General features: G+C 42.7%; 3 protein-coding genes and 1 pseudogene across 3 annotated transcripts in view; 2 read left to right on the forward strand and 2 right to left on the reverse strand.

Annotated features, from left to right (window-relative positions):
* Nucleotides 1-1644: 1644 nt before the first annotated feature.
* On the forward strand, nt 1645-3918 carry LOC112067642 (olfactory receptor 10H1-like). Its single transcript, XM_024134339.1, has 2 exons — nt 1645-2352; nt 3799-3918. The coding sequence occupies exons 1-2, from the start codon at nt 1645-1647 to the stop codon at nt 3916-3918; spliced, it is 828 nt and encodes a 275-aa protein (XP_023990107.1).
* Nucleotides 3919-3990: 72 nt separating this feature from the next.
* Nucleotides 3991-4971, forward strand: LOC102985485 (olfactory receptor 10H1-like). The gene has a single exon (XM_007121398.2). The coding sequence runs from the start codon at nt 3991-3993 to the stop codon at nt 4969-4971; it is 981 nt and encodes a 326-aa protein (XP_007121460.2).
* Nucleotides 4972-14301: 9330 nt separating this feature from the next.
* LOC112067653 (olfactory receptor 10H1-like) lies at nt 14302-15250 on the reverse strand (annotated as a pseudogene).
* Nucleotides 15251-15504: 254 nt separating this feature from the next.
* The window catches only part of LOC102985201 (olfactory receptor 10H2-like), a 93247-nt gene continuing 83004 nt past the window's right edge, over nt 15505-25747 (reverse strand). The window contains exon 2 of the mRNA XM_055091305.1: nt 15505-15932. Coding sequence (XP_054947280.1) covers nt 15505-15932 — 428 coding nt within the window. The remainder of the gene's footprint in view (nt 15933-25747) is intronic.

Consider the following 25747-nt stretch of genomic DNA (forward strand, 5'->3'; position numbering starts at 1 on the left):
CTCATTGTAGTTTTGATTTGCATTTCTCTAATGATTAGTGATGTTGAGCATTCTTTCATGTGTTTGTTGGCAATCTGTATATCTTCTTTGGAGAAATGTCTATTTAGGTCTTCTGCCCATTTTTGGATTGGGTTTTTTTTTTATTGTTGTTGTTATTGAGCTGCATGACCTCCTTGTATATTTTGGAGATTAATCCTTTGTCAGTTGCTTCATTTGCAAATATTTTCTCCCATTCTTAGGGTTGTCATTTTGTCTTGTTTATGGTTTCCTTTGCTGTGCAAAAACTTTTAAGTTTCATTATGTCCTGTTTGTTTATTTTTGTTTTTATTTCCATTTCTCTAGGAGGTGGGTCAAAAAGTATCTTGCTGTCAACCACTGATATGCTTTAAACTCCTACATGAATGTTTATAGCAGCACTATTCACATGAGTGAAAAAACAGAAATAACCTAAATGTCCAGCAATGGATGAATGGGTAAAAAAAATTTAGTCTATCCATTAAGGGATGTTGTTTGGCCATAAAAATGAAGTTCTTCATACATGCTACAATATGGATGATCCTTAAAAACATCATGCTGAGTGAAAGACGCCACATCCCAAAGGTCTCATAGTGTAGATTCCATTTAGGTGAATTATCCAGAGCAGGCCAGTCCATAGAGATGGAAAGTAAATTAGTGGTTAACTGCCTTTTAAACTTGATATTGCCTAATAAAAAAGATCACATTAAAATAGGTAAGTTATTTATTTATAAAGAGACATTGAAATCTCATTAAATTGACATTATTTACTGAGCACAGACTATGTACATTTGCTCACTTAATGTATTGATTTAATTATCATAGATAGCATCTATTGTTTTCCAGATCACAGTCCAAGAATAACTCATTTAGTTCTCACAATCATTCTTTGAGGCAGGCAGAGAGAAATGGAGATATAGAGAGGTGAAGAAATTGCTCAAGTTTACACAGTGGGCCGAGAAGGGATTCAAAATCAATCAACTGACTCCCATACCCCTTTGTCAGATGGCTATGTTACATTGCCTCAGAACATACAGATGGGCTGCATGAGATCTGGAAAACAACCAGAACATTATTTCTACAGTTTCCTGCTTCGGATGCTTTGCATGAATAACTCCAGGGGAAGAATCTGATTGATCCATGTTAAGTTAGAGATACCATAGGGTAGGCATATTTTGTGGTATCTGAGCTCTGGGAAGAACAGGATTTATCAGAAGGGAGCAGGAGGGCAGAGCAGCAATGACTGGAAGCTCTGATGAAGGAACATTTTCATTTTTGGAAGCAACCTAGAGGGATAGAAAGGAAGAGTCTTTGGGGACAGCCAGCCATGCGTTCAGGTGTTGGCTCTGCCATTTCAACAGCTTTGCTATAAGCAAGTTGCTTAGACTCTCTGCACCCCAATATTCTCAATGAGTATTCCCAAGATATTCAAAATAGAGTGATAAAAAGAGCACCTCCCCCAATACATTGATGAAAGGATTAAATCACAGAGTAGGAACTCAACCAAAGCCACCTGTCATTCATCAGGAGCAGCCCCTTGGGCAGGGCGAGGAATGATGGAAGCTGATGACCTTCCTCCATCCAGTAGCTGACCTCTGCATGTCACATCTCACTTCAGGCACAGCCTCCATGCAGGGAGCCAACCTCTCAGCAGTGACTGAATTCATCCTCATCGGCTTCTCCAACTTCCCCCACCTTCAGCTGATGTTCTTCTTGCTCTTCCTGCTGATGTACCTGTTCATGCCGCTGGGGAACTTGCTCATCATGGCCACCATCTGGAGGGACCCCAGCCTCCACATGCCCATGTACCTATTCCTGTGTGCTCTCTCCCTTTCTGAGATCCTCTACACCTTTGCCATCATCCCTCGCATGCTGGCTGACCTGCTCTCCACTCACCACTCCATTGCTTTGACTGCCTGTGCCAGCCAGATGTTCTTCTCCTTCACGTTTGGCTTCACCCACTCCTTCCTGCTCACCGTCATGGGCTATGACAGCTACGTGGCCATCTGCCACCCCCTGCGCTACAATGTGCTCATGAGTCCCCGTGGCTGTGCCTGCCTGGTGGTCTGGTCCTGGGCTGGAGGCTCCATCATTGGGTTGGTGGTGACATCTGCCATTTTCCAACTCACTTTCTGTGGATCTAATGAGATCCATCATTTTGTTTGCCATGTAAAGCCTCTTCTGAAGTTGGCCTGTGGAGAAAACATCTTCACTCTGGCCATGGGTGTGGGCCTGGTGTGTATCACTGCCCTGCTGTGTTGCTGTCTTCTCATCCTTCTGTCTTATGCCTTCATCGTGGCCGCCATCTTGAGGATCCCCTCAGCCGAGGGTCTCATTGTAGTTTTGATTTGCATTTCTCTAATGATTAGTGATGTTGAGCATTCTTTCATGTGTTTGTTGGCAATCTGTATATCTTCTTTGGAGAAATGTCTATTTAGGTCTTCTGCCCATTTTTGGATTGGGTTTTTTTTTTATTGTTGTTGTTATTGAGCTGCATGACCTCCTTGTATATTTTGGAGATTAATCCTTTGTCAGTTGCTTCATTTGCAAATATTTTCTCCCATTCTTAGGGTTGTCATTTTGTCTTGTTTATGGTTTCCTTTGCTGTGCAAAAACTTTTAAGTTTCATTATGTCCTGTTTGTTTATTTTTGTTTTTATTTCCATTTCTCTAGGAGGTGGGTCAAAAAGTATCTTGCTGTCAACCACTGATATGCTTTAAACTCCTACATGAATGTTTATAGCAGCACTATTCACATGAGTGAAAAAACAGAAATAACCTAAATGTCCAGCAATGGATGAATGGGTAAAAAAAATTTAGTCTATCCATTAAGGGATGTTGTTTGGCCATAAAAATGAAGTTCTTCATACATGCTACAATATGGATGATCCTTAAAAACATCATGCTGAGTGAAAGACGCCACATCCCAAAGGTCTCATAGTGTAGATTCCATTTAGGTGAATTATCCAGAGCAGGCCAGTCCATAGAGATGGAAAGTAAATTAGTGGTTAACTGCCTTTTAAACTTGATATTGCCTAATAAAAAAGATCACATTAAAATAGGTAAGTTATTTATTTATAAAGAGACATTGAAATCTCATTAAATTGACATTATTTACTGAGCACAGACTATGTACATTTGCTCACTTAATGTATTGATTTAATTATCATAGATAGCATCTATTGTTTTCCAGATCACAGTCCAAGAATAACTCATTTAGTTCTCACAATCATTCTTTGAGGCAGGCAGAGAGAAATGGAGATATAGAGAGGTGAAGAAATTGCTCAAGTTTACACAGTGGGCCGAGAAGGGATTCAAAATCAATCAACTGACTCCCATACCCCTTTGTCAGATGGCTATGTTACATTGCCTCAGAACATACAGATGGGCTGCATGAGATCTGGAAAACAACCAGAACATTATTTCTACAGTTTCCTGCTTCGGATGCTTTGCATGAATAACTCCAGGGGAAGAATCTGATTGATCCATGTTAAGTTAGAGATACCATAGGGTAGGCATATTTTGTGGTATCTGAGCTCTGGGAAGAACAGGATTTATCAGAAGGGAGCAGGAGGGCAGAGCAGCAATGACTGGAAGCTCTGATGAAGGAACATTTTCATTTTTGGAAGCAACCTAGAGGGATAGAAAGGAAGAGTCTTTGGGGACAGCCAGCCATGCGTTCAGGTGTTGGCTCTGCCATTTCAACAGCTTTGCTATAAGCAAGTTGCTTAGACTCTCTGCACCCCAATATTCTCAATGAGTATTCCCAAGATATTCAAAATAGAGTGATAAAAAGAGCACCTCCCCCAATACATTGATGAAAGGATTAAATCACAGAGTAGGAACTCAACCAAAGCCACCTGTCATTCATCAGGAGCAGCCCCTTGGGCAGGGCGAGGAATGATGGAAGCTGATGACCTTCCTCCATCCAGTAGCTGACCTCTGCATGTCACATCTCACTTCAGGCACAGCCTCCATGCAGGGAGCCAACCTCTCAGCAGTGACTGAATTCATCCTCATCGGCTTCTCCACCTTCCCCCACCTTCAGCTGATGTTCTTCTTGCTCTTCCTGTTGATGTACCTGTTCATGCCGCTGGGGAACCTGCTCATCATGGCCACCATCTGGAGGCAGCCCAGCCTCCACATGCCCATGTACCTCTTCCTGTGTGCTCTCTCCCTTTCTGAGATCCTCTACACCTTTGCCATCATCCCTCGCATGCTGGCTGACCTGCTCTCCACTCACCACTCCATTGCTTTGACTGCCTGTGCCAGCCAGATGTTCTTCTCCTTCACGTTTGGCTTCACCCACTCCTTCCTGCTCACCGTCATGGGCTATGACAGCTACGTGGCCATCTGCCACCCCCTGCGCTACAATGTGCTCATGAGTCCCCGTGGCTGTGCCTGCCTGGTGGTCTGGTCCTGGGCTGGAGGCTCCATCATTGGGTTGGTGGTGACATCTGCCATTTTCCAACTCACTTTCTGTGGATCTAATGAGATCCATCATTTTGTTTGCCATGTAAAGCCTCTTCTGAAGTTGGCCTGTGGAGAAAACATCTTCACTCTGGCCATGGGTGTGGGCCTGGTGTGTATCACTGCCCTGCTGTGTTGCTGTCTTCTCATCCTTCTGTCTTATGCCTTCATCGTGGCCGCCATCTTGAGGATCCCCTCAGCCGAGGGTCGGCACAAGGCCTTCTCCACGTGTGCGTCCCACCTCACCATGGTGGTCGTGCATTATTGCTTTGCCTCTGTCATCTACCTCAAGCCCAAGGGTCCCCGGTCTCTGGAAGTAGACACCCTGATGGGCACCACCTACACAGTCCTCACTCCCTTCCTCAGCCCCATCATCTTCTGCCTCAGGAACAAGGAGCTGAAGAATGCCATGAAGAAATCCTTCCTCAGCAAACTCTACCCAGAAAAAAATGTGATTATCTGGGGGGAATTCCTTGGAAATAGCTAAATTGGGTTATCACATGCTACCTTTAGAGATGACACCCTGTAAGCATGTAATAACCTATATTTGTCTGATGCTTTATGGTTTACAAGGACCCTGTAGGCAACGTCCAAATGTTTGCAAAGTGGTTAAACAATCTCATAAATGTATTCAGGGTGGAAAGATGTATGAGTTGATAACACACAGAAAGTCAGATTCATTGATTGTTATCTGATGCAGGACATTTTGTCAGATAGCCTTAAACCTGGAATCTGTTCTCCTGTGAGAAACCAGGGTGGTCTAAGTACTCCCATCACCATCAACCCATATGGCAAAGAGAAATGCAATAGTTCAGGCCTCCACCCTCCTCTAGGCAGCAGCAGATAGCTACAACCCAACTTTTGTGAGGCTACAGAAGACTAAGCCAGATTACAGCAGAGGACAGCAAAACACCCTAAATTTCAGCATTGCGCATATCTGTAATAAGCAGACTCAGAAAATGTTGAGGATACCTCCACGTTTCAAGTGTGAATCTTGAGCAGTTGCAGAGAGACAGAGAAGTCTCTATAGTTAGGTCAAGGAAAGAAGTCCCATGGTGAGAAATCACCTGCTGTGTTAGAAAGTGACTTGGCACATAGGCCAGTTGGTAACTGTTTGTTGAACAGCAATAATGAGTGCAGAGCCCAGAATGAAGGTGTATCCAATGGTCACACTGGTTTAATGATCCCCCATGGGTGTGAGGGGGGATTTAAGGTTGACCATACTCAATATTACTTATAGCTTGTTGAAAATCCATGTATTCAAGAGAATGGCAGATACTGTATGATATCCCTTATAAATGGAATCTTAAAAAGGTAAACTTGTAAAAACAGAGAGTAGAATGATGGTTGTCGGGGGCTGAGGGTTGGGGGAATTGGGGAGATGTTGTTTAAGGGCACAAATTTGCAACCAGTAGATCAACCAGAAGACAAACAAGATCTTGGGGTCAAAAACACAGCATTGTGAGTATAGATAGTAATACTGTATTATAAATTTCAAAGTTGCTAAGAGACTAGATCTTAATCTTTCTCACTCCCCAAAAAGATATGATAATTATGTGACATGATAGAGGTGTTAGCTAATACTGCAGTGGTAATCATATTGCAATATATAAATGTATCCCTTCAGCACATTGTACACCCTAAACTTATACACTGTTATATGTCAATCATATCTCAATTAAAAGTCCCTTGACAAATTTATAGCTTTTCAGAATATGAATTTATGCATTAAAAATAGCAATTTATAATACTTAATGGACACTAGTTTATGGTGATATAGTTTTGTACAACAATAAATGTAATTATCATGCATAAATAATAGTCAATTAGCCAGTTAAAAAAACATGTAAGTTGAATAGTAAACTATACATCATTTCCCTAAAGTTGAATTCAGTCTTTCTCTATAACTTGAGCAGTAAAAACATCTCATGTTACTATACAATGGGAAGATGTGGAAAAAATTTCAGTCAAAACTGAGGATCCTAGATGATCCTCCTTTGCATAATGTACTCCATGTTTCATGTTACCCCTCAAATACATTATCTCGTTACAGCCTCACAACTGGATATCAGGGCAGATAAACTCACATCCACTCCACTTGACAGAGGGGAAACTGAGGCTCAAAATTGTTGCATGATTCATCCAAGATGACACAAGTTAGAAGGGCCCGGCTTCTCTTGTGGGTCTTTACTGATTCCCAGGCCTTTCCACCCAGTGCTTCACACAGCATTTTCCTGCAATGGGTTTTGTGAGTTCCCCATCCAAGGAGGACTAGCCCATTTTCGAATCAATAATGTCAGCATCCTAAGAGCCTCTTAAACCACAGGTGGGCAATTGGAGCCCACCATACACTGGAGCATGCAACCTTGGGACATTGATGGAATATTTCTATAGATTCCAGATTTTAAAGTTTTGGACTTGTAGGAATTCCTGAGTTACTCTTTCACACTGATCCTGAGATGATCCCCTTTCCTGGCAACAAGGAAAGTCTAGACAAGAATATAAGCTAGGTTCTTTCATTTTCTTCATTAAAGTCAACTTGGCCTCTGAGCCTACTAATAACCAATTGGAAAGAAAACCTGGAATGTGACTGGGTATCCACAATGAGTCGGGCACTCAATGTCTTATGATAACTTATTATGATTCGTTAGGCTATCAGCTTCCTGAGGTCAGGAAATCTGCCCATCTTGCTCACCAGCACACCCAGCACCAGCATAGTACTTAGAAGATATAATTGATTAACTGATATTTCCTGGGTGGACCAGTGTAATCCACAGAATACTATACAAACCAGAATGTCGGCTTGTAATGTTTACTGTGAGAAACCTCACTGCCCTCCAAAGCAGTGGGAAACAGTGTGTGAAAAGCTGTGTTGAGGTCAGGATAATCTGAGCTTAAATCTTGCCTCCCTAATTAGATGGCTATCTAATTAGATTGAAACCTAATTAGATAGACATCTTATATATTCCACATCTGAGTAAATAATGGAATGTTCAGAGCTGTGACATTTAATATTGTAAAACTTAGATATATCCATTAATAATGGATGGTTAAACAAATACTGGTTCATTCATAAATGGAACACAAGTCAGCCATTGAAACCATTCAGTCCTTGGACTTCATCAGCATCCTCTCTCCCTGGGGATTCCACCTAGTACCATGTGTTCATGTACCTTATGCACACAGGTGATCCCCAAATTCTTATATTTATTCCTATCCAACTGCCTACTCAATATCTCCAAGTGGATATCTAGTAGGCATCTCAAACTTAATGTATCCAAACCTTGGATGTTCTTGTTGGCATTATCATCCTTACTTTTTCTCTCTCCCTCCCTCACTTTGTCCATCCCTCCCTCCCTTCCTCTGTTCTTTTCCTCTCCTTTTCTCTCTTTTCCTCTTCCACTCCTTTTCTGCTCAAATATCATAGAGCCCTTCTTTAACCATACTACACAAAACTGAAACACCCCTGGCCATATCCTACCTCCCTGATCTGCTTTACTTGTCTCCCACATGCTTATTACCTCCTGACATGTATCTGCTTAATGAAGTCTGTCTCTGCCAACTGGAATGTTGCTTTGAGGAGGTCATTTTGTCCACTGCTGTATTCCTACACAGCATATGGTAGGCTTTCAAAAATTTGTTAATTAAATTAATTTAGAAGAATGAAGGTAAAATTTAGGTGCTATTTTTCCCATCCAATTGGATGGACAAAAAAATTTCAAACTTATTAACACAGTTGGAGTGGGCATGGGGAAATTTGCTCTCATGTGTTGCTGTGTGTCCATAGGCAGGTCAATTTCCTTCTCTGAGTGTACCCTGTAATGAAGAAAAAGCACCTACCTTCTAAGACAGTTATGAGACTGAAGTAAGACAATGTTTGTGAAGGGCTTAACATGGTGTCTGGCACATGGATATGCTCAATAAACAGTAGTTAGGATGATATTATAATTTCAAGTTTTGCTTAATGAGCTTGGAAACAGAGGCATTGGTTGAGGAACTGTTCAATTGTCCACAAACTTTGACTATCACCTGGGTTATCAATGTGGTCAAAGGAGTGGGACCTCAATGGAGAGCATTTTTGTCTAGAAGGGGGTGCTGTTGGCAGAAATTCTACACCAACTGAGCTTCCTGACCTCCCCCTTTCTCCCAGTATCCCCTTCTACACAAACAGCCTCATTTCTATGGCTACTAGTCTCTAAGCTGGTCCCCACAACTCATCTCTATGGCAACAGCTGATGGGCAGGGAGACAGGTGATACCTTGCACTCTAAAGAGAAAAGAAAGTGTTGCTCAGAATTGTAAATAAGGCTGTGCAGTGGGTAAGTGATGAAACAAAGTGGCTTTGGTTAAATCACATGTAATCTCTCAGCCTCAGTTTCCCATCATTAAAATAGGTTTAATAATAAGGTAGCCACCTCTTAGGATAGTTCTGAGAATTAAATAATATCTATGTAGGGCAATTGACAGAGACTGGCAACCAATAAACACTTAATAAATGCCAGATTTTAAAGATTTATTTAATAATTAATTGTCTTCTGTGTGTTAAATCCTGTGCTAGTTTGGGAGTACAGAGATGGGTCTGTTGCTAGCCTCTCTCTTTGAGGAGTTTACATAGTGCTTCGTGGAAAGACACACAGAGAAATGTCAGGGCTCTCACCAAGATAAGGACCAGGTGCTAAGGGCCACAAAAAGGGTTGTGACTCTGCAGCTTGGGAGCATCAGCCAAGTCTTCCCTCATTTCTGTCCTCAAGTGGCTCTCAGAGACTCCAGAGGATACTTGGAAGTTTCTGTAGACATATTTGGTTATTACAACTGAAAGAGGAGGAGATGTGTTACAATATCTAGTGGGTAAAGGTAATGGATGCTGCTCAACATCCTGCAATGCACAGAACAGACCCCACTGCAAAGAACGAGCCAAGCTCAAGTGTCAACCGTTCCAAGGATGATAAACCCTGCTTACTTAACAAACATTTATTGATTATCTACTGTGTGCCAGGCATGTTTTCAGATGCCACTGGGGATTCAACATGGAACTGATTAGATGTGACCCTGATCTCAGTGCTTGCAGTTGAGAGAGGAAGATGTGGCTATTAAACAAATAATCACACTAATTAATATATATGATACATTGTGATAAAAGCTATGAGGAAAGAAAGAAGTTGCTCTGAGTGCTTATAATAGGGGTGGTGACTCAGTATGGGGAAATCAGGGAAGGCTTTCCTGAGATGATGACATTTAAGGTCAAACCTATGGATGTGTAGGTTATGCCAGCGGAAGGGCATTCCAGGTAGAAGCAGCAGCATGGGCAAAGCCTGTAAGGTCTGAGTGTGCTTGGTTTATTGCAGGAATAACCAGGATGTTAGAGAGCCTGAAGAGCTGGGGAGGGCTGGGGTGTAATACTGAAGATGAAGCAGGGGCCTGACCACAGGAGAATTTGTACTGTGTCCCAAGGGTATAAACAGACAGGTGATTTTTCAAGTTTTCCCTTTAGAAAGATCCTGCTGGCTGCTGGACAGAGACAGCTTGTGGGGGTTGAGGGTGGAGGAGAAGAAAAACATCCTTGAGGAGGGGACTGGACTTTCATCCACAAGCACGGCTGTCAGGGTCAACACTGGGGAAGAGCAGAACAAGAGAAGAGAAGGCAGCAGGTTGCATCATTCAGGATGGTCTTTACCTTGAGCAGTTAGCATGGAAGCCCACGGTGGCTCCATTAGCACCAGGAGGGGGGACCCCTAAAGTCTGGAGTTCTCTCCATCAGCAGCCTTTCTCTGTGCTCCAGGCCCTTTAATCACCTCTCTGTGCTCTGGTCCCACCTCGAGGATACCAAAGCATGTGGCACAGCGGATACCATTAGTAAGGAATGGCAAACAACTAGGAATGCAGGCAGTGGAAGAACATAAGAAAGTGGAAGCTGAATAATAGAGGGGAGGTGAGGACAAGTCCTGGCGGGGGGAGTCCTAGCCAACACTAGTGGGCAGAGGGGCAGGGCTGTCTTCACTCCTGTGATAGGAAGGTCATCAACCAAAGATGCTGCTTGTGTTTACACTGATGTTTTGGCATTTATCTCTATTTTCCACCACCAGATAAGTGAATGATGGCTTCAAATTTTTGAACTGTTGCAGGGAAAATAAAGGCAAGGTATTTTCGGGGGTTGGGGGAGATAGGCATGTCTAACAGTATCAAGACTAGGGTCAGGCAAGTGAGATACTCACATTGACAACTAAATTTAGGGGGCTACCACAAAATTCAGTAATTAAGATAAATCATATTTTATGCAATATTTTACAAAATCAAAATTAATGCAAAAAATTCACGATGAACAATATATCAACATTTTAAATAAAGACAGGAAGCAGCACTGCAGTTTCATGACCCTGCCTCTTTCTTCTAGTCCTGACCCAGCCCTTGGGTTTAGAATATGCCACTTAGAGAAACAACATACATTCACTAAGTTCAACTTCTTTGGTCACTTTAAGTTTACAATACAATAGTAAATAAAGTAAAGGAGTAAAAACATGGTTTATTTAAATTTCAGAAAGTGTTGTCATTGGTTAATCAAAGTAGAGTAAGTTGATTTTTTCTATTATGACCACAGGGAACCACACTGGCACTTCTTGGATATAATTCAGAAGTCACCTTTGCTGTCAGCTCCTTCATATTCACATAGTCTGACTCTTACATATTTCCCAGGACATCGGTATATTCTAAAAGTCTCCAGATCTGTGATTTGCCAAAGAGCACTGGCTACACCTCAAGACTTGTGCTGGCCACTTAAACATTCCTTGCACGTGAGAGCTTCAAGAGGGGCAGTCCTTATATCTGGTATTCCTTCACCATTTATAGGGGAAGCAAAGGATGTCCCCAAATATTGCTAATTAACTATCTTAAGTCTTCTCAATATAACCCAGGAACCTGGCTTTAAAAGGATTCAGTTCTTTTTGTTTTGTTTGTTTGTTTGTTTTAGCTCAAGCAACTTCATGTTTAAACATGACACTCTTTTCCATATTAATACCACCGCTAAGGAAAACCAAACACAGAATGCCTATAGCCAGCTTTTGTCAAGGTTAGGTTATGTCTCCCCAGTCCTCTCACATTGACGTTTCTTCCTAACCCCCTGAGGTCAGCATATTGTCAAGGTCTGGGCTTATTTCATTTGGTGCCTGCTAAAACTGGTCTTTTCTTTCCAATCCAGGTTTTCATCCCTTCCTGGAACAGCTGGCCTTCCCTCGTCATAACCCCTGAGAAGTGTATACTTTTCAGCCCCAGCTCCAACTTAATGAATTCTAGTTTTTTTCCACTTCAGGAGAAAGATTTAGCTAGCAGACTTAATCTCTTTATATCTCAATTTCCTCATCTTGAAAATGGAACTAATAATCTGACCTCCCTCGTGGAGTAAAAGAACTGATGTGTATAAAGCATTTAAGACCTTACCTGTCTTTATACATCAGGGAAATGGGAACATATGTATATGTATAACTGATTCACTTTGTTGTAAAGCAGAAACTAACACACCATTGTAAAGCAATTATACTCCAATAAAGATGTTTTAAAAATAAATAAATAAACATTATTAACTTTAGATCATTAAAAACAAACAAACAAACAAACCACAATTAGATACCTCTAGAATGACTACAATCAGAAAGTTAGATAACAACAAACGTTGGTGAGGATGTGGAGAAATTGGAGCCCTCATACGCTGCTGGTGGGATGAAAAATGGTGCAATCACTTTAGAAAAGAGTCTAGCAGTTCCTCAAATAACTAAACATAGAGTTACCGTATGACCCATCCATTCCACCGAAAGGTATATACCTCCCAAAATGAAAACATAGATCCACGCAAAAACTTGTACATGAATGTTTATAGCAGAAACACTCATGGTAGCCAAAATGTGGAAACAACCAAAAAATGTATCAACAGATGGATGGATAAACAAAATGTCATATATCCAAACAATGCAACTTTATTCAGCTATAAAAAAGGAATGAAATTAGTGATACATGCTGTGACATGGATAAACCTTGACAACATGCTATATGAAAGAAGCCAGACACAAAATGATAAATATCTTATGATTCCATGTATATGAAATGTCCAGATAAGTCAAATCTATAGAGACAGTAGATTAGTGGTTGCTTAGGACTGGAAGGAAGGGAAGAAAGAGAGGTGATAGCTAAAAGGTACAGCTTTCTTTTGTAGGTGAGGAAAATGTTCTAAATTTGCTGTGGTAATGATTACACATATCTTGATATGGGTATGTTTTATGGTATGTAAAGTATCTTTCAATACAGGTATTTTTTTAAAGACCATAATAGCTGATGATAAATGCTCAACAAATGGGAAGCTGTTATCTTCATAACTATTAAAAAGAAAGGAAGAAAGGGAGGAAGGAAAGAGGGAGAGAGGGAAAGGGGTAAGGGAGGGAGACAGAGAGAGAGAGAAAGGGTGAGACAGAAAAGCTACTTCTGCCTCCAACTCAAATATGTGGCTTCATATTTGAGCTAAGAATTCTTTAGAGCAGTGGTTCCCAAAGTGTCATCCTCAGACCAGCTGCAGCATCACCTGGGAGCTGGTTAGAAATGAAGATTCTAGAGTGCCCCTGCCCACCCCCACAGACCTGCTGAATCAGACACTCTGAGGTGAGACCCAGCAGCCTGATTCTGATGTGCCCTCAAGTTGGAGACCCATTACTACAGAAGGCTCACTCAGTCGACCCCATTCTACATCCATGAACCTACCTGGCTTCTTGATTTTGGGCAAGTACCAAACCTCACTGTGTCCATTGCCTCATTTAAAAATGGAGCATAACCCAAAGCGGCTACCTGATTCTGCCTGCACACTTCCCTTGAAGCAGGAGCCTGTGGATGCATCCCCTCAATCTATCTGACTCCACAACCCATGAAAGGGAAATGGATTTCTACTGAGGATTTCAAGGGCATCCAGAAAGGGGATTTACATCAGGTACTTTATGGCAACCTTATTAACCTTATAAAATGTCCATTTATGTCCCTGCTCTTTCTCCGTATTTCTTCACCAGCCACTGTGTCCATCATACCCTCCTAGTTCCCCATCAACTGCTAGCAATCTGGTTTTTCTACCTGTTCCTCCCCTATTCCTCAAACCAGCCACCACTTCATCTTCCCTCTCCCATGTCTTCCCCCATCTCTTTCCATATTGCTTATCTTAGAAGGAGAAGTTCAGATCCCCTCTCTCTTCTTTCTATAATTTGTATCCTTAGACCTATCATTCACTCAGCCAACAAAAGCAACTCATAGGAGAAGACACCCTACCTCCAGAAATGTAAAGACTTGAAATGAAAAACAACAACAGTCAACAATGCTTTCCTTCCCTCAATATGATACATGCGAGAGATGAGGTCTCCAAATCACAGAGTGCAGTTCCTGATACACAGCAGGCACCAGATCACTGTCTGTTTATGTCACCATTGTTTTAGGTAGAGCAAGCATCCCTCCTTCACGCAGTGAAGACAAATTATGCACGCAGGTTCCCCAACACAGGACATGGGCGTCCCTTCTTTCATGCTGCTCTCAGGCACAGTAAACAGGAGGAAGTTGACTCACAAGGTCAATATTGGGGAGATTGTGACTCCATTGAATGCAGGACGAATGAGGTCAGCCAGACTGGGGAAAAGGAGAGAAAGCAGACATCTAGCATTTTATAGAGAAGTTGCTGAATGGGGACGAATGGAAATTCACAAACAGGCATCATCACCAGTGCAGCATGATTATTCCTATTTTACAGATGATAGACTGAAGTGCCTCTACGTGCCACATCTCCTGTTACAAAACCTGCCATTTCAGGAGCTATGGAGGAAGAATTTGTTGAGGAAGGTCTTCTTCATGGCGTTCTTCAGCTCCTTGTTCCTGAGGCTGAAGATGATGGGGCTGAGGAAGGGAGTGAGGACTGTGTAGGTGGTGTCCATCAGGGTGTCTACTTCCAGAGACCGGGGACCCTTGGGCTTGAGACAGATGATAGAGGCAAAGCCATAGTGCACGACCACCACGGTGAGGTGGGACGCACACGTGGAGAAGGTCTTGTGCCGGCCCTCGGCTGAGGGGATCCTCAAGATGGCGGCCACGATGAAGGCATAAGACAGAAGGATTAGGAGACAGCAGCCCAGCAGGACAATGACACACACCAGGCCCACACCCATGGCCACGGTGGAGACGTTGTCCCCACAGGCTAACTTCACTAGAGGTGGCATGTGGTAGAAGAAATGGTGGATCATATTGGGTCCACAAAAGGTGAGGTAGAAAATAGCTGATGTCACCACTAGCCCCATGACTGAGCCTCCAGCCCAGGACCAGGCCACCAGCCAGGCACAGTCACGGGGGCTCATGAGCACGTTGTAGCGCAGGGGGTGGCAGATGGCCACGTAGCGGTCATAGTCCATGATGGTGAGCAGGAAGGAGTGGGTGAGGCCAAACGTGAAGGAGAAGAACATCTGGCTGGCACAGGCCATGAGGGAGATGGTGTGGTGGGTGGAGAGCAGGTCGGCCAGCATGCGTGGGATGATGGCAAAGGTGTAGAGGACCTCGGAGATGGAGAGGGCGCACAGGAAGAGGTACATGGGCATGTGGAGTGTTGCGCTCGCTCCAGATGGTGACCATGATGAGCAGGTTCCCCAGCAGCGTGAACAGGTACATCAGCAGGAAGAGCAGGAAGAACATCAGCTGAAGGTGGGGGAAGTTGGAGAAGCCGATGAGGATGAATTCAGTCACTGCTGAGAGGTTGGCTCCCTGCATGGAGACTGTGCCTGAAGTGAGGTGTGACATGGAGAGGTCAGCTACTGGATGGAAGGAAGTCATCAGCTTCCATCATTCCTGGCCCTGCTGCCAAGGGGCTGTTTCTGATAAATGACACGTGGCATTGGTTGGGTTCCTACTCTGTGCCTCCTATGATTTAATCTTCTCATCAGTGCAGTGGGGGAGGTGCTGATTTGATCACCCAATTTTGAGTGTCTTGAGAATACTCACTGAGAATATTGGGTTGCTAATTGCTAAGCAACTTGTTCAAGGTGAGCTGTTAGAGGTGGCATGTGGTAGAAGAAATGGTGGATCATATTGGGTCCACAAAAGGTGAGGTAGAAAATAGCTGATGTCACCACTAGCCCCATGACTGAGCCTCCAGCCCAGGACCAGGCCACCAGCCAGGCACAGTCACGGGGGCTCATGAGCACGTTGTAGCGCAGGGGGTGGCAGATGGCCACGTAGCGGTCATAGCCCATGATGGTGAGCAGGAAGGAGTGGGTGAGGCCAAACGTGAAGGTGAAGAACATCTGGCTGGCACAGGCCATGAGGGAGATGGTGTGGTGGGTGGAGAGCAGGTCGGCCAGCATGCGTGGGATGATGGCAAAGGTGTAGAGGACCTCGGAGATGGAGAGGGCGCACAGGAAGAGGTACATGGGCATGTGGAGTGTTGCGCTCGCTCCAGATGGTGACCATGATGAGCAGGTTCCCCAGCAGCGTGAACAGGTACATCAGCAGGAAGAGCAGGAAGAACATCAGCTGAAGGTGGGGGAAGTTGGAGAAGCCGATGAGGATGAATTCAGTCACTGCTGAGAGGTTGGCTCCCTGCATGGAGACTGTGCCTGAAGTGAGGTGTGACATGGAGAGGTCAGCTACTGGATGGAAGGAAGTCATCAGCTTCCATCATTCCTGGCCCTGCTGCCAAGGGGCTGTTTCTGATAAATGACACGTGGCATTGGTTGGGTTCCTACTCTGTGCCTCCTATGATTTAATCTTCTCATCAGTGCAGTGGGGGAGGTGCTGATTTGATCACCCAATTTTGAGTGTCTTGAGAATACTCACTGAGAATATTGGGTTGCTAATTGCTAAGCAACTTGTTCAAGGTGAGCTGTCAAAATGGCAGAGTTAAGACTTGAACGCATGGCTGACTTTCTCCAAAGGCTATACACCTCTCTCCCTCTGGTTACCTCTGATAATATAAATGTTCCTTCACCAGAGCTTCTAGCCCTTGCCCTCCTGCTCCATTCTGCTAAACCTTGTTCTTCCCATAGCTTCAGATACCACAGGACCTACTTACCCATGGCTACAACACTTTGGACCAGTGTGCATCTCTAACTTAAGATGAATCAATCAGATTCTTCCTCTGGAGTTATCCATGCAATGAATCAGAAGCAAGAGACTGTGTAGAAATAATATTCTAGTTGTTTTCCAGATCCCAAGAGGTGCATCTGTACCTTCTGAGGCAATGCAACATAGCCATCTGACAAAGGGATGAGGGAGTCAGCCAACCTGTGTTCGAACCCTTGCTCTGCCTGCTGTGTAAACCTGAGCAAGTGTCTTAAATTCTTTTTACCTCCATTTCCCCCTACCTAACTCAAAGAGTTGTTGTGAGAATTAAATGAGTTATTCTTGGACTTGATCTGGAAAACACTAGGTGCTACCTATGATAATTAACTCAGTACACTCAATGAGCAAATGTATATGATCTGTTCTCAGTAAATAACAATTTAATGGGTATTCAGTGTCTCTTTATGAATAACAATTTTAAATCCTTTTTAAAAATAAATTTATTTATTTTATTTATATTTATTTTGGGCTGCATTGGGTCTTTGTTGTTGCACGCAGGCTTTCTCTAGTTGCTGCGGCGAGTGGGAACTACTCTTCATTGCACACGCGGGCTTCTCTCTGTGGTGGCTTCTCTTGTTGCAGAGCACGAGCTCTAGGCACATGGGCTTCAGTAGTTGTGGCACGCGGGCTCAGTAGTTGTGGCTCGCAGGCTCTAGAGAGCAGGCTCAGTAGTTGTGGCACACGGGCTTAGTTGCATCCGTGGCATGTGGGATCTTCCTGGACCAGGGCTCCAACCCGTGTCACCTGCATTGGCAGGCGGATTCTTAACTATTGCACCACCAGGGAAGCCCCAAATCCCTTTTTTTTTTTTTAAATTAGGCTATGTCAAGTTTAAAATGCAGCTAACCACTAATCTTTTTTCTGTCTCTATGGATTTGCCTGGTCTGGACAAGTCGTCTAAATGTAATCATATACTCTGTGGACTTTGGGGTCTGGCTTCTTTCACTCAGCATAATGTTTTTGAGGTTCATCCATGTTGTAGCATTGTCATAACTCCATACCTTTTTATGGCTGAGCAATATTCCATTGTATCGACAGACCACATTTTGTTGATCTATTCACCCATTGATGGAAATTTGGTTCTTTTCCACTTTTTCACTATAGTGAATAATGCTGCTATGAATATTTATGTAAGAGTTTAAGGCATATCAATGGTTGCTGGGGGCTAGGGGAAGGGGATAAATGGGAGTGACTTCTAATGGATATGGGGTTTCCTTTGGGGGTGCTGAGAAGATTCTGGAACTAGATAGATGGTGCTTGTACAACATCGTGAATGCATTTAATGCCACTGAATTGTATGCTATAAAATGGTTAAAATGGTAAATTTTATGTTATATGTATTTTACCAGAATAAAAAAATAGGAATAAAGTAGTAAATGCCCTCTTAAGCGGGCTCATGTCCTTGATCAAGCTCTGACAAGTTGAGAACAAAACAAAGTGTGGGAACAAGACACCTTGGTGACTGAAGGTTGCTTTCCCCAAACATCACTGGTTTCCAGAGTTTCTTGGCCTCCCTCCCTTGGAGTCACTCGTTTTTTCCCCTCACTTCTGGGTCAGCACTTGCCATAGGTCCCCAGGTAGCCCCTATGGCCTCACTCATTCCTGATACCCTGAGATCCTAGAGGGGGTGAGTCAAAGTCAATGACTTGGAAAAAAGAGCCCCCAAGAAAAGGCTGAATGGGTGAGACTGGGATCATGTGGGCTATGGTCTCAACTTCCTGTAGCTCTCCAACATCTAGTGCAAGTTTTTTCAATATTTGGTTCCGGATCATCCTTTGCTATGGATACACTGTAAGGTGTTTAGCAGCATCCCTGGCCTCTGCCAGCTGGATGCCAGTAGCTCCTGCTCAGTAGTGACAACCAAAAATGTATCCAGACATTCTGACAGGTGTGAAGGGTTGTCTTTTCATCTTGTTTATTGTTTCTTTGCTGTGCAAAAGCTTTTACGTTTCATTAGGTCCCATTTATTTATTTTTGTTTTTATTTCCATTTCTCTAGGAGGTGGGTCAAAAAGGATCTTGCTGTGCTTTATGTCATGGAGTGTTCTGACTATGTTTTCTTCTAAGAGTTTTATAGTGTCATTGCCAGTGTCCCCATGGGGGGCAAAGTCACCTCCAGTTGAGAACCAAAGATCTAAAGAGTACAGTTGTAATTCCTTAACTGCTCTTTCTCCCTGGATCTCAGTTCTTCCCCTTCTTCAACTGGCAAACACCTGTTTATATTTAAGTCTAAGCTTAAATGTCACCTTCTCTGTGCAGCCTTCCTGGACATCTCTTCCCAAAACAGATTTAGTCACTCATTCCTGTGTGCTTCCAAAACAGTACTCCTGAGTAAGCTTAAAACTCCTTGAGTTTAACTCTTCCATGACCTTCATTACAATGTATCATGTTGGAGACACAACTGTCTTTGGCACTGGATTTCAGTTCTTGATGGGAGTAGCTACTTTTTATTGAACGTTGGCACCTGTGCTCGTATGTTTCTTATGAAATCTTTAATCCAATATTGTGAGACACCTGCTATGATCCCTGTTTTACAGAAGTGGCAGCTGCCTCCCACAGAGGACACACCACTTGCCCAAGGGACCATGGCTCCTGAGTGGGGGGAGCCAGGATCTAAACCTACATCTGAATAACCCCAAAGCCTATCTTTTCCTAAACTCTCTGTTATACTCACCACTTACTGGTGGTTGTTAATGAATGTCAGGGCTACTTCCAGGACCAGCGACATGTCAGCTTCATCATACCATACCATTCCCCTACTCCTTCCCTATATTAATAAAGATCACAGAAGCCACAGCCATGAAGAAAGAAAGAGGTGCTATAAGAAAACAAGAGCTCACCATGTCCTGGGAAGGTGGTCCAGGGCTGCATATACACCTTCTGGGATGATGGGGACACAGAAAACAGCTAAGATTGCTGTCTGTTCATTCTGGAAAAAGGCAAAACTGTGGAGACAGTAAAAAGATTGATGGTTGTCAAGGGTTCAAGGAGAGAGCAGAAAGGATGATTAGGTGGAACTTAGGTTTTTTTTTTAAGGTGGTGAAAATCTTCTGTATGATACTATAATGGTGGATACATGACATGGTGCATTTGTCAAAACTCATAGGATGTACAGCACCAAGAGTGAACCCTATTGTAAACTGTGGGCTTTGGTTAATAACAGTGTGTCAATATTTGTTTAGCAGCTGTAACGCAGTTATCTCACTAATGCAGGATGTTAATAATAAGGGAATCTCTGTGCTGGGAGAGAGATGGTACATGGTAATTTTCTGCACTATCTGCTCAATTTTCTGTAAACCTAAAATTACTCTAAAAAATCTACTAAGCAGAAATGGTTATTTATATTTCTCGTCCCTGACTTCTATCCCTCTCACACAGCAGAAATGCAAAGCAATTCTGAAGTTTTGGTACTCTGAAGAATTTCAACAGAATTCTTTTTTTTTCCCTTCCTTTTTTTTTTTTTTTTTTTTTTTTTGTGGTATGCGGGCCTCCCTCTGTTGTGGCCTCTCCCGTTGTGGAGCACAGGCTCCGGACGCGCAGGCTCAGCGGCCATGGCTCACGGGCCCAGCCGCTCCGCGGCACGTGGGATCCTCCCAGACCGGGGCGCGAACCCGGTTCCCCTGCATCGGCAGGAGGACGCGCAACCACTGCGCCACCAGGGAAGGCCAAAATCTACTAATTTTTTAAAAAAGAAAACCAAACAGTCATAGAACCATGGTGGGCATGGGAGTAGGACAACAGAGAGGTAGACTGAAGCGTCCTAGCATTGATCCACTAGGAGAACACGTAGTGGGTCCCTCTGTAAGTAAACTGAACAACCACAGAGAGAGTGTAATCTGGCAATCTTGCACGTAGAGGAACCCACAGTAGGGCCAGCTCCCCACCCAGGAACTCAGGGGCCTAGCCTGTCCATGGACGAATCCTGTCCTCATATACCCCTGCAGCAGTTTTCCAACTTCAGAATTAGGGATTTTAGGGGCTGATAATTTTGGGGGGTTGGGGCTGTCCTGTGCATTATAAGATGCTGAGCAGCATCCCTGTCACCCACTAGATGTCAGCAGCATCTCCCAATTGTGACCATCAAAAGTATACTCACACATTGTCAAATGATCCCTGAGAAGCAGAACTGCATCTGGTTGAGAACCACAGACAAGGTCTGTGTCATCTCCATCTTACCTTACCTGTCTGTCCCCATCCTGGCTCTCTCTTTACACTGAAGCTGTTTAGGTTCCCCTCTCCACATCCTCCCTCCTATCTCAGCCACCTCCTGCCTCCCTTTTTCTCCTATTTTCATCTTTGACTTGTTGCCATCACTGCACCTGTCCACCCTGGTGCTTCCCTGATACTTTATACCCTCAGAGCCGGGTGGTGATTGGAACCTTCAGTCCTAAATCCTCTTGACTATCTCTTTTCTGTGCCTCCCCACAATCCTTTTACCATTGATTTTTGGCCAGGACCGAGAGGAGAGAGAGGTTAAAATTCAGGCAGGTGTTCTGTGTAACTTGGTGTGGCAGCTCTTTTCTCTCTGCACCTTAGTTTTCTTACCTGTCCTACAAAGCAATCATCACATTACCTTGAAGCTAGAAAGTAGAGCCCTGCCTGCTTCTCCCATGCCATTCACACAAATTGCACAAGGAGTTGTATAAACAGGGTGGCTTCTCTGAGTCTGTGGCAGATACTGGTTCCCCGGCTCTCTCCTGCACAAGTGGGAGGGAAGGAGGTTGATTCACCTAGGGCTCCAGGTTCTGCATTTGCTTCTGCCTCACTCCAGGAAGAAGCCCTGGTTTGGTGTTTCCCTTCAGGTGAGGGTTGCAAGGCAAGGAACATTCCACCCTGAGCATGCCAGTGCAGTAGGGAGATTTACCTGAGTCTGTCCTCCATTTTTTATGCTGCCCCTGTTCCCTGCCTGTTGCCTTCTCTCACTGTGGTACCACTGCCTCTGCCTCTGCTACAGGTATGCTGGGACGCAGGGGAACACTGCAAGGCATTGGGCAACCCCAGGGAGACTCTGTCCTCACTTTCCTTCCCTCCCTACCTTCCAGGGGGTGAGTTGATTACATGAGCTTCTCAGGGGCTTCAACAGAGTCTAACACTCTGCAATTTGGGATTTGGGGCTCTGGCTCCTAACTTTGGCAGGAAGGCAGACCTTGTATTGCCTGCTGGGGCTGAGAAAACTACCCAGTGTGCCTCTCCACCTTCATTTTTCCCTTTCCAGGTTATTTGCCCAATTAAATGTCTTTTTTAAAATTTAAATTATCACATAAATATTTGTTCCTTCTTATTAAATAATTGAAATGCTACAAATCGGGCTAAGAGTCATGCAACAGCCAGCCATGCTATTACCATGATGAATTTGATGGGCATCCTTACAGACCTTTGTATGCATGGGGCATGTGAACAAACATAATCCCATAAAATAAGAGTAGTATTGTGGAGTTTTGTTGTGCTTTTTGGGGTTTTGTTTTATTTTGGGGGTGAAATTCACATAACATAAAATTAACCATTTTAAAGTGAACAATTCAGTGGCATTTAGCACATTAACAATGTTGTTAAACCATCATGTTTACCTAGTTCTAGGACATTTTTATCACCCCCAAAATGGGAGATCCCATCCCATTAGCAGTCCTCCTCTGTCTGCTCACTAGCCCCAGATTAGCAGAAACCACTAATCCCTTTTTTTACCCTATGGATTTGCCTGTCCTGGACATCTCACAGAAATGGAATCATAAAGTATGTAGCCTATGGGGTCTGGCTTTTTCACACAGCATATTTTTGAGATTCATCCATCATGTAGCATGCATCAGTGCTTCATTCCTTTTCATAGCTGAGTAATATTCCATTGTATGGCTTGACCATATTTTGTTTATTCATTCACCCATTGATGGGCATTTAGGTTGTTTCTAACTTTTGGCTGTGTGAATAGTGCTGCTATGGATATTTGTGTACAAAGATTTAATTGAATTCTTTTTATTTCTTTGGGATATATTCCAAGGAGTGAAACTGCTGGGTCATATAGTAATTCTGTATTTGATTTTTTGATGAACCACCAGACTGTTTTTCATACTATGTGTTTTAACACAGGTCTGATTTTCCTTTAGGTACCTTTCTGTAACTTGGGGCTTTTTTACACATCATTTTGAAGTGATATTCATGTTAGTTTATATAGTCCAAGGTTTCTCAGCCTTAGCAGTGTTGACATTTGGGGCTGGATCATCCTTTGCAGTGGGGGTGGTCTGAGCATTGCTGGATGTTTAACAGCATCCTTGGTCTCTAACCACTAGATGCCAGTAGCCTCCCCACCCCAGCCATGGCAAAAATGTCTCCAGACATTGCCAAATGTCCCCTCTTTGGCAACATCACCTCTAGGTTAGAACCACTGCTACAGAAACACCTCATTTTTATAAAATCAGTTCAATAAATCAATTTTATAAATATATTCGGTATACATTTCACTTCCAGTTTTTTTTCCATTGTTAGGAATACATATCCTTGTATGCCTTCTACTACAAACAGGCACTATCTGATTCAGATACAAATGAGTAGTGAGATGATCATGTTGTAAAAATTAGAATTCTTAAATTTAAGAAAAATTGCCAAGTTAAACTCCCAAGTGGCTGTGTTATTTTACACTCTGAGCACTTGTGTGTCAGAAGATGTTTCCCCACACCCTCACTAATGCTTGACAGTATGAAACTTAATTTTGCTGATATGGTTGTCAAGTGGCCAAGTGGTTTCCCACTGTCACTCTAAACTGCATTTCCCTAAATACTAATGGGGTTGAAAAATTTCCATTGGTTTTTTTATTTTCTATTTTTTATTTAAAAATTTTTAAATTTTATATTGGAGTACATTTGATTTACAATGTTGTGTAAGTTCCAGGTGCATAGCAAAGTGATTTAGTTATACATATACATAATCTATTCTTTTTCAGATTCTTTCCCCATATAGGTTATTATAGAGAATTGGGTAGAGATCCCTGTGCTATACAGTAAGTCACTGTTGGTTATTTTATATATAGCAGTGTGTATATGTTAATCCCAAACTCCTAATTTATTCCTGCCCCCTCCTTTCCACTTTGTTAGCCATAAATTTGTTATCTAAGTCTGTGAGTCTGTTTCTATTTATAAATAAGTTCATTTGTATCATTTTTTTAGATTCCACATATAAGTGATATCATATGATATTTGTCTTTCTGTCTAACTTTCTTCACTCAGTATGACAATTTCTAGGTGCATCCATGTTGCTGAAAATATCATTATATCATTCTTTTTTATGACTGAGTAGTATTCCACTGTATATATGTACCACATTTTCTTTATCCATTCACCTGTCATTGAACACGTAGGTTGTTTCCATGTCTTGGTTAATGTGAATAGTGCTGCAGTGAACACTGTGGTGCATGTATCTTTTCGAATTATGGTTTTCTCTGGATATATGCCTAGGAGTGGGATTGCAGGACCATAGAGTAGCTCTAGTTTTAGTTTTTTAAGGAACCTCCATACTGGTTATATCAATTTACATTTCAACCAACAGTGTAGGATTGTTCCCTTTTCCCCACACCTTCTCCAGCATTTATTGTTTGTAGGATTTTTAAAACATCTTTATTGAAGTATAATTGCTTTACATTGTTGTGTTAGTTGCTGCTGTATAACAAAGTGAATCACCTATACGTATACATATATCCCTATATCCCCTACCTCTTGTGTCTCCCTCCCACCCTCTCTAACCCACCCCTCTAGGTGGTCACAAAACACCAAGCTGATCTCCCTGTGCTATGTGGCTGCTTCCAACTAGCTATCTATTTTACATTTGGTAGTGTATATATGTCAATGCCACTCTCTCACTTTGTCTCAGCTAACCCTTCCTCCATCCCGTGTCCTCAAATCCATTCTCTACATCTGTGTCTTTATTTCTGTCCTGCCCCTAGGTTCTGCAGAATGCCCCCTTTTTCTTTTAGATTCCATATATATGTGTTAGCATACAGTGTTTGTTTTTCTCTTTCTGACTTACTTCACTCTGTATGACAGACTCTAGGTCCATCCACCTCACTACAAATAACTCAATTTTGTTTCATTTTATGGCTGTGTAATATTCCATTGTATATATGTTCCATATCTTCTTTATCCATTCATCTGTCAATAGACACTTAGATTGCTTCCATGTCCTGCCTATTGTAAGTAGTGCACAATGAACATTGTGGTACGTGACTCTTTTTGAATTATTGTTTTCTCAGGGTGTGTATATCTTCTTTGGAGAAATGTCTATTTAGGTCTTCTGCCCATTTTTGGATTGGGTTGTTTGGTTTTTTTACTATTGAGCTGCACTAGCTGTTTGTATATTTTGGAGATTAATCCCTTGTCAGTCACATCATTTGCAAATGTTTTTTCCCATTCTGAGAGTTGTCTTTTTCTTTTGCCTATGGCTTCCTTTGCTGTGCAAAAGATTTTAAGTTTAATTAGTTGCAATTTATTTATTTTTGTTTTTATTTTCATTACTCTAGGAGGTGGATTAAAAAAGATCTTGCTGACATGCTCATGGCAACAATACAGCATGCTGAAGTGTCTCCTCACACTCAGCCAATGCACTTCTGCTTCCCACCTTTTTGAGGCAGGTTTTCTGTCATTTCATTTTGGGTCCTGGACTGCGTCATTGAGTATGGACCTCTGTCCTGGTGCCTGTGTGCACACAGCTGGGACCTAGTGACCTTCTTCCTTATTTGGGTCAGGGTAGCTGAGTCAGGAGCAAGGAATTCCAAAGATGGTGTGAACACAGAAAAGAAAACCATAAACAAGACGAAAAGACAACCCTCAGAATGGGAGAAAATATTTGCAAACAAAGCAACTGACAAAGGATTAATCTCCAAAATATACAAGCAGCTCATGCAGCTCAATATCAAAAACACAAACAACCCAATCCAAAAATGGGCAGAAGACCTAATTAGACACTTCTCCAAAGAAGATATACAGATTGCCAACAAACACATGAAAGAACGCTCAACATCAATAATCATTAGAGAAATGCAAATCAAAACTACAATGAGATATCATCTCACACTGGTCAGAATGGCCATCATCAAAAAATCTAGAAACAATAAACGCTGGAGAGGGTGTGGAGAAAAGGGAACCCTCTTGCACTGTTGGTGGGAATG

This window comes from Physeter macrocephalus, chromosome 2 (assembly GCF_002837175.3).
Source record: "Physeter macrocephalus isolate SW-GA chromosome 2, ASM283717v5, whole genome shotgun sequence".
Classification (NCBI taxonomy): Eukaryota; Metazoa; Chordata; class Mammalia; order Artiodactyla; family Physeteridae; genus Physeter; species Physeter macrocephalus.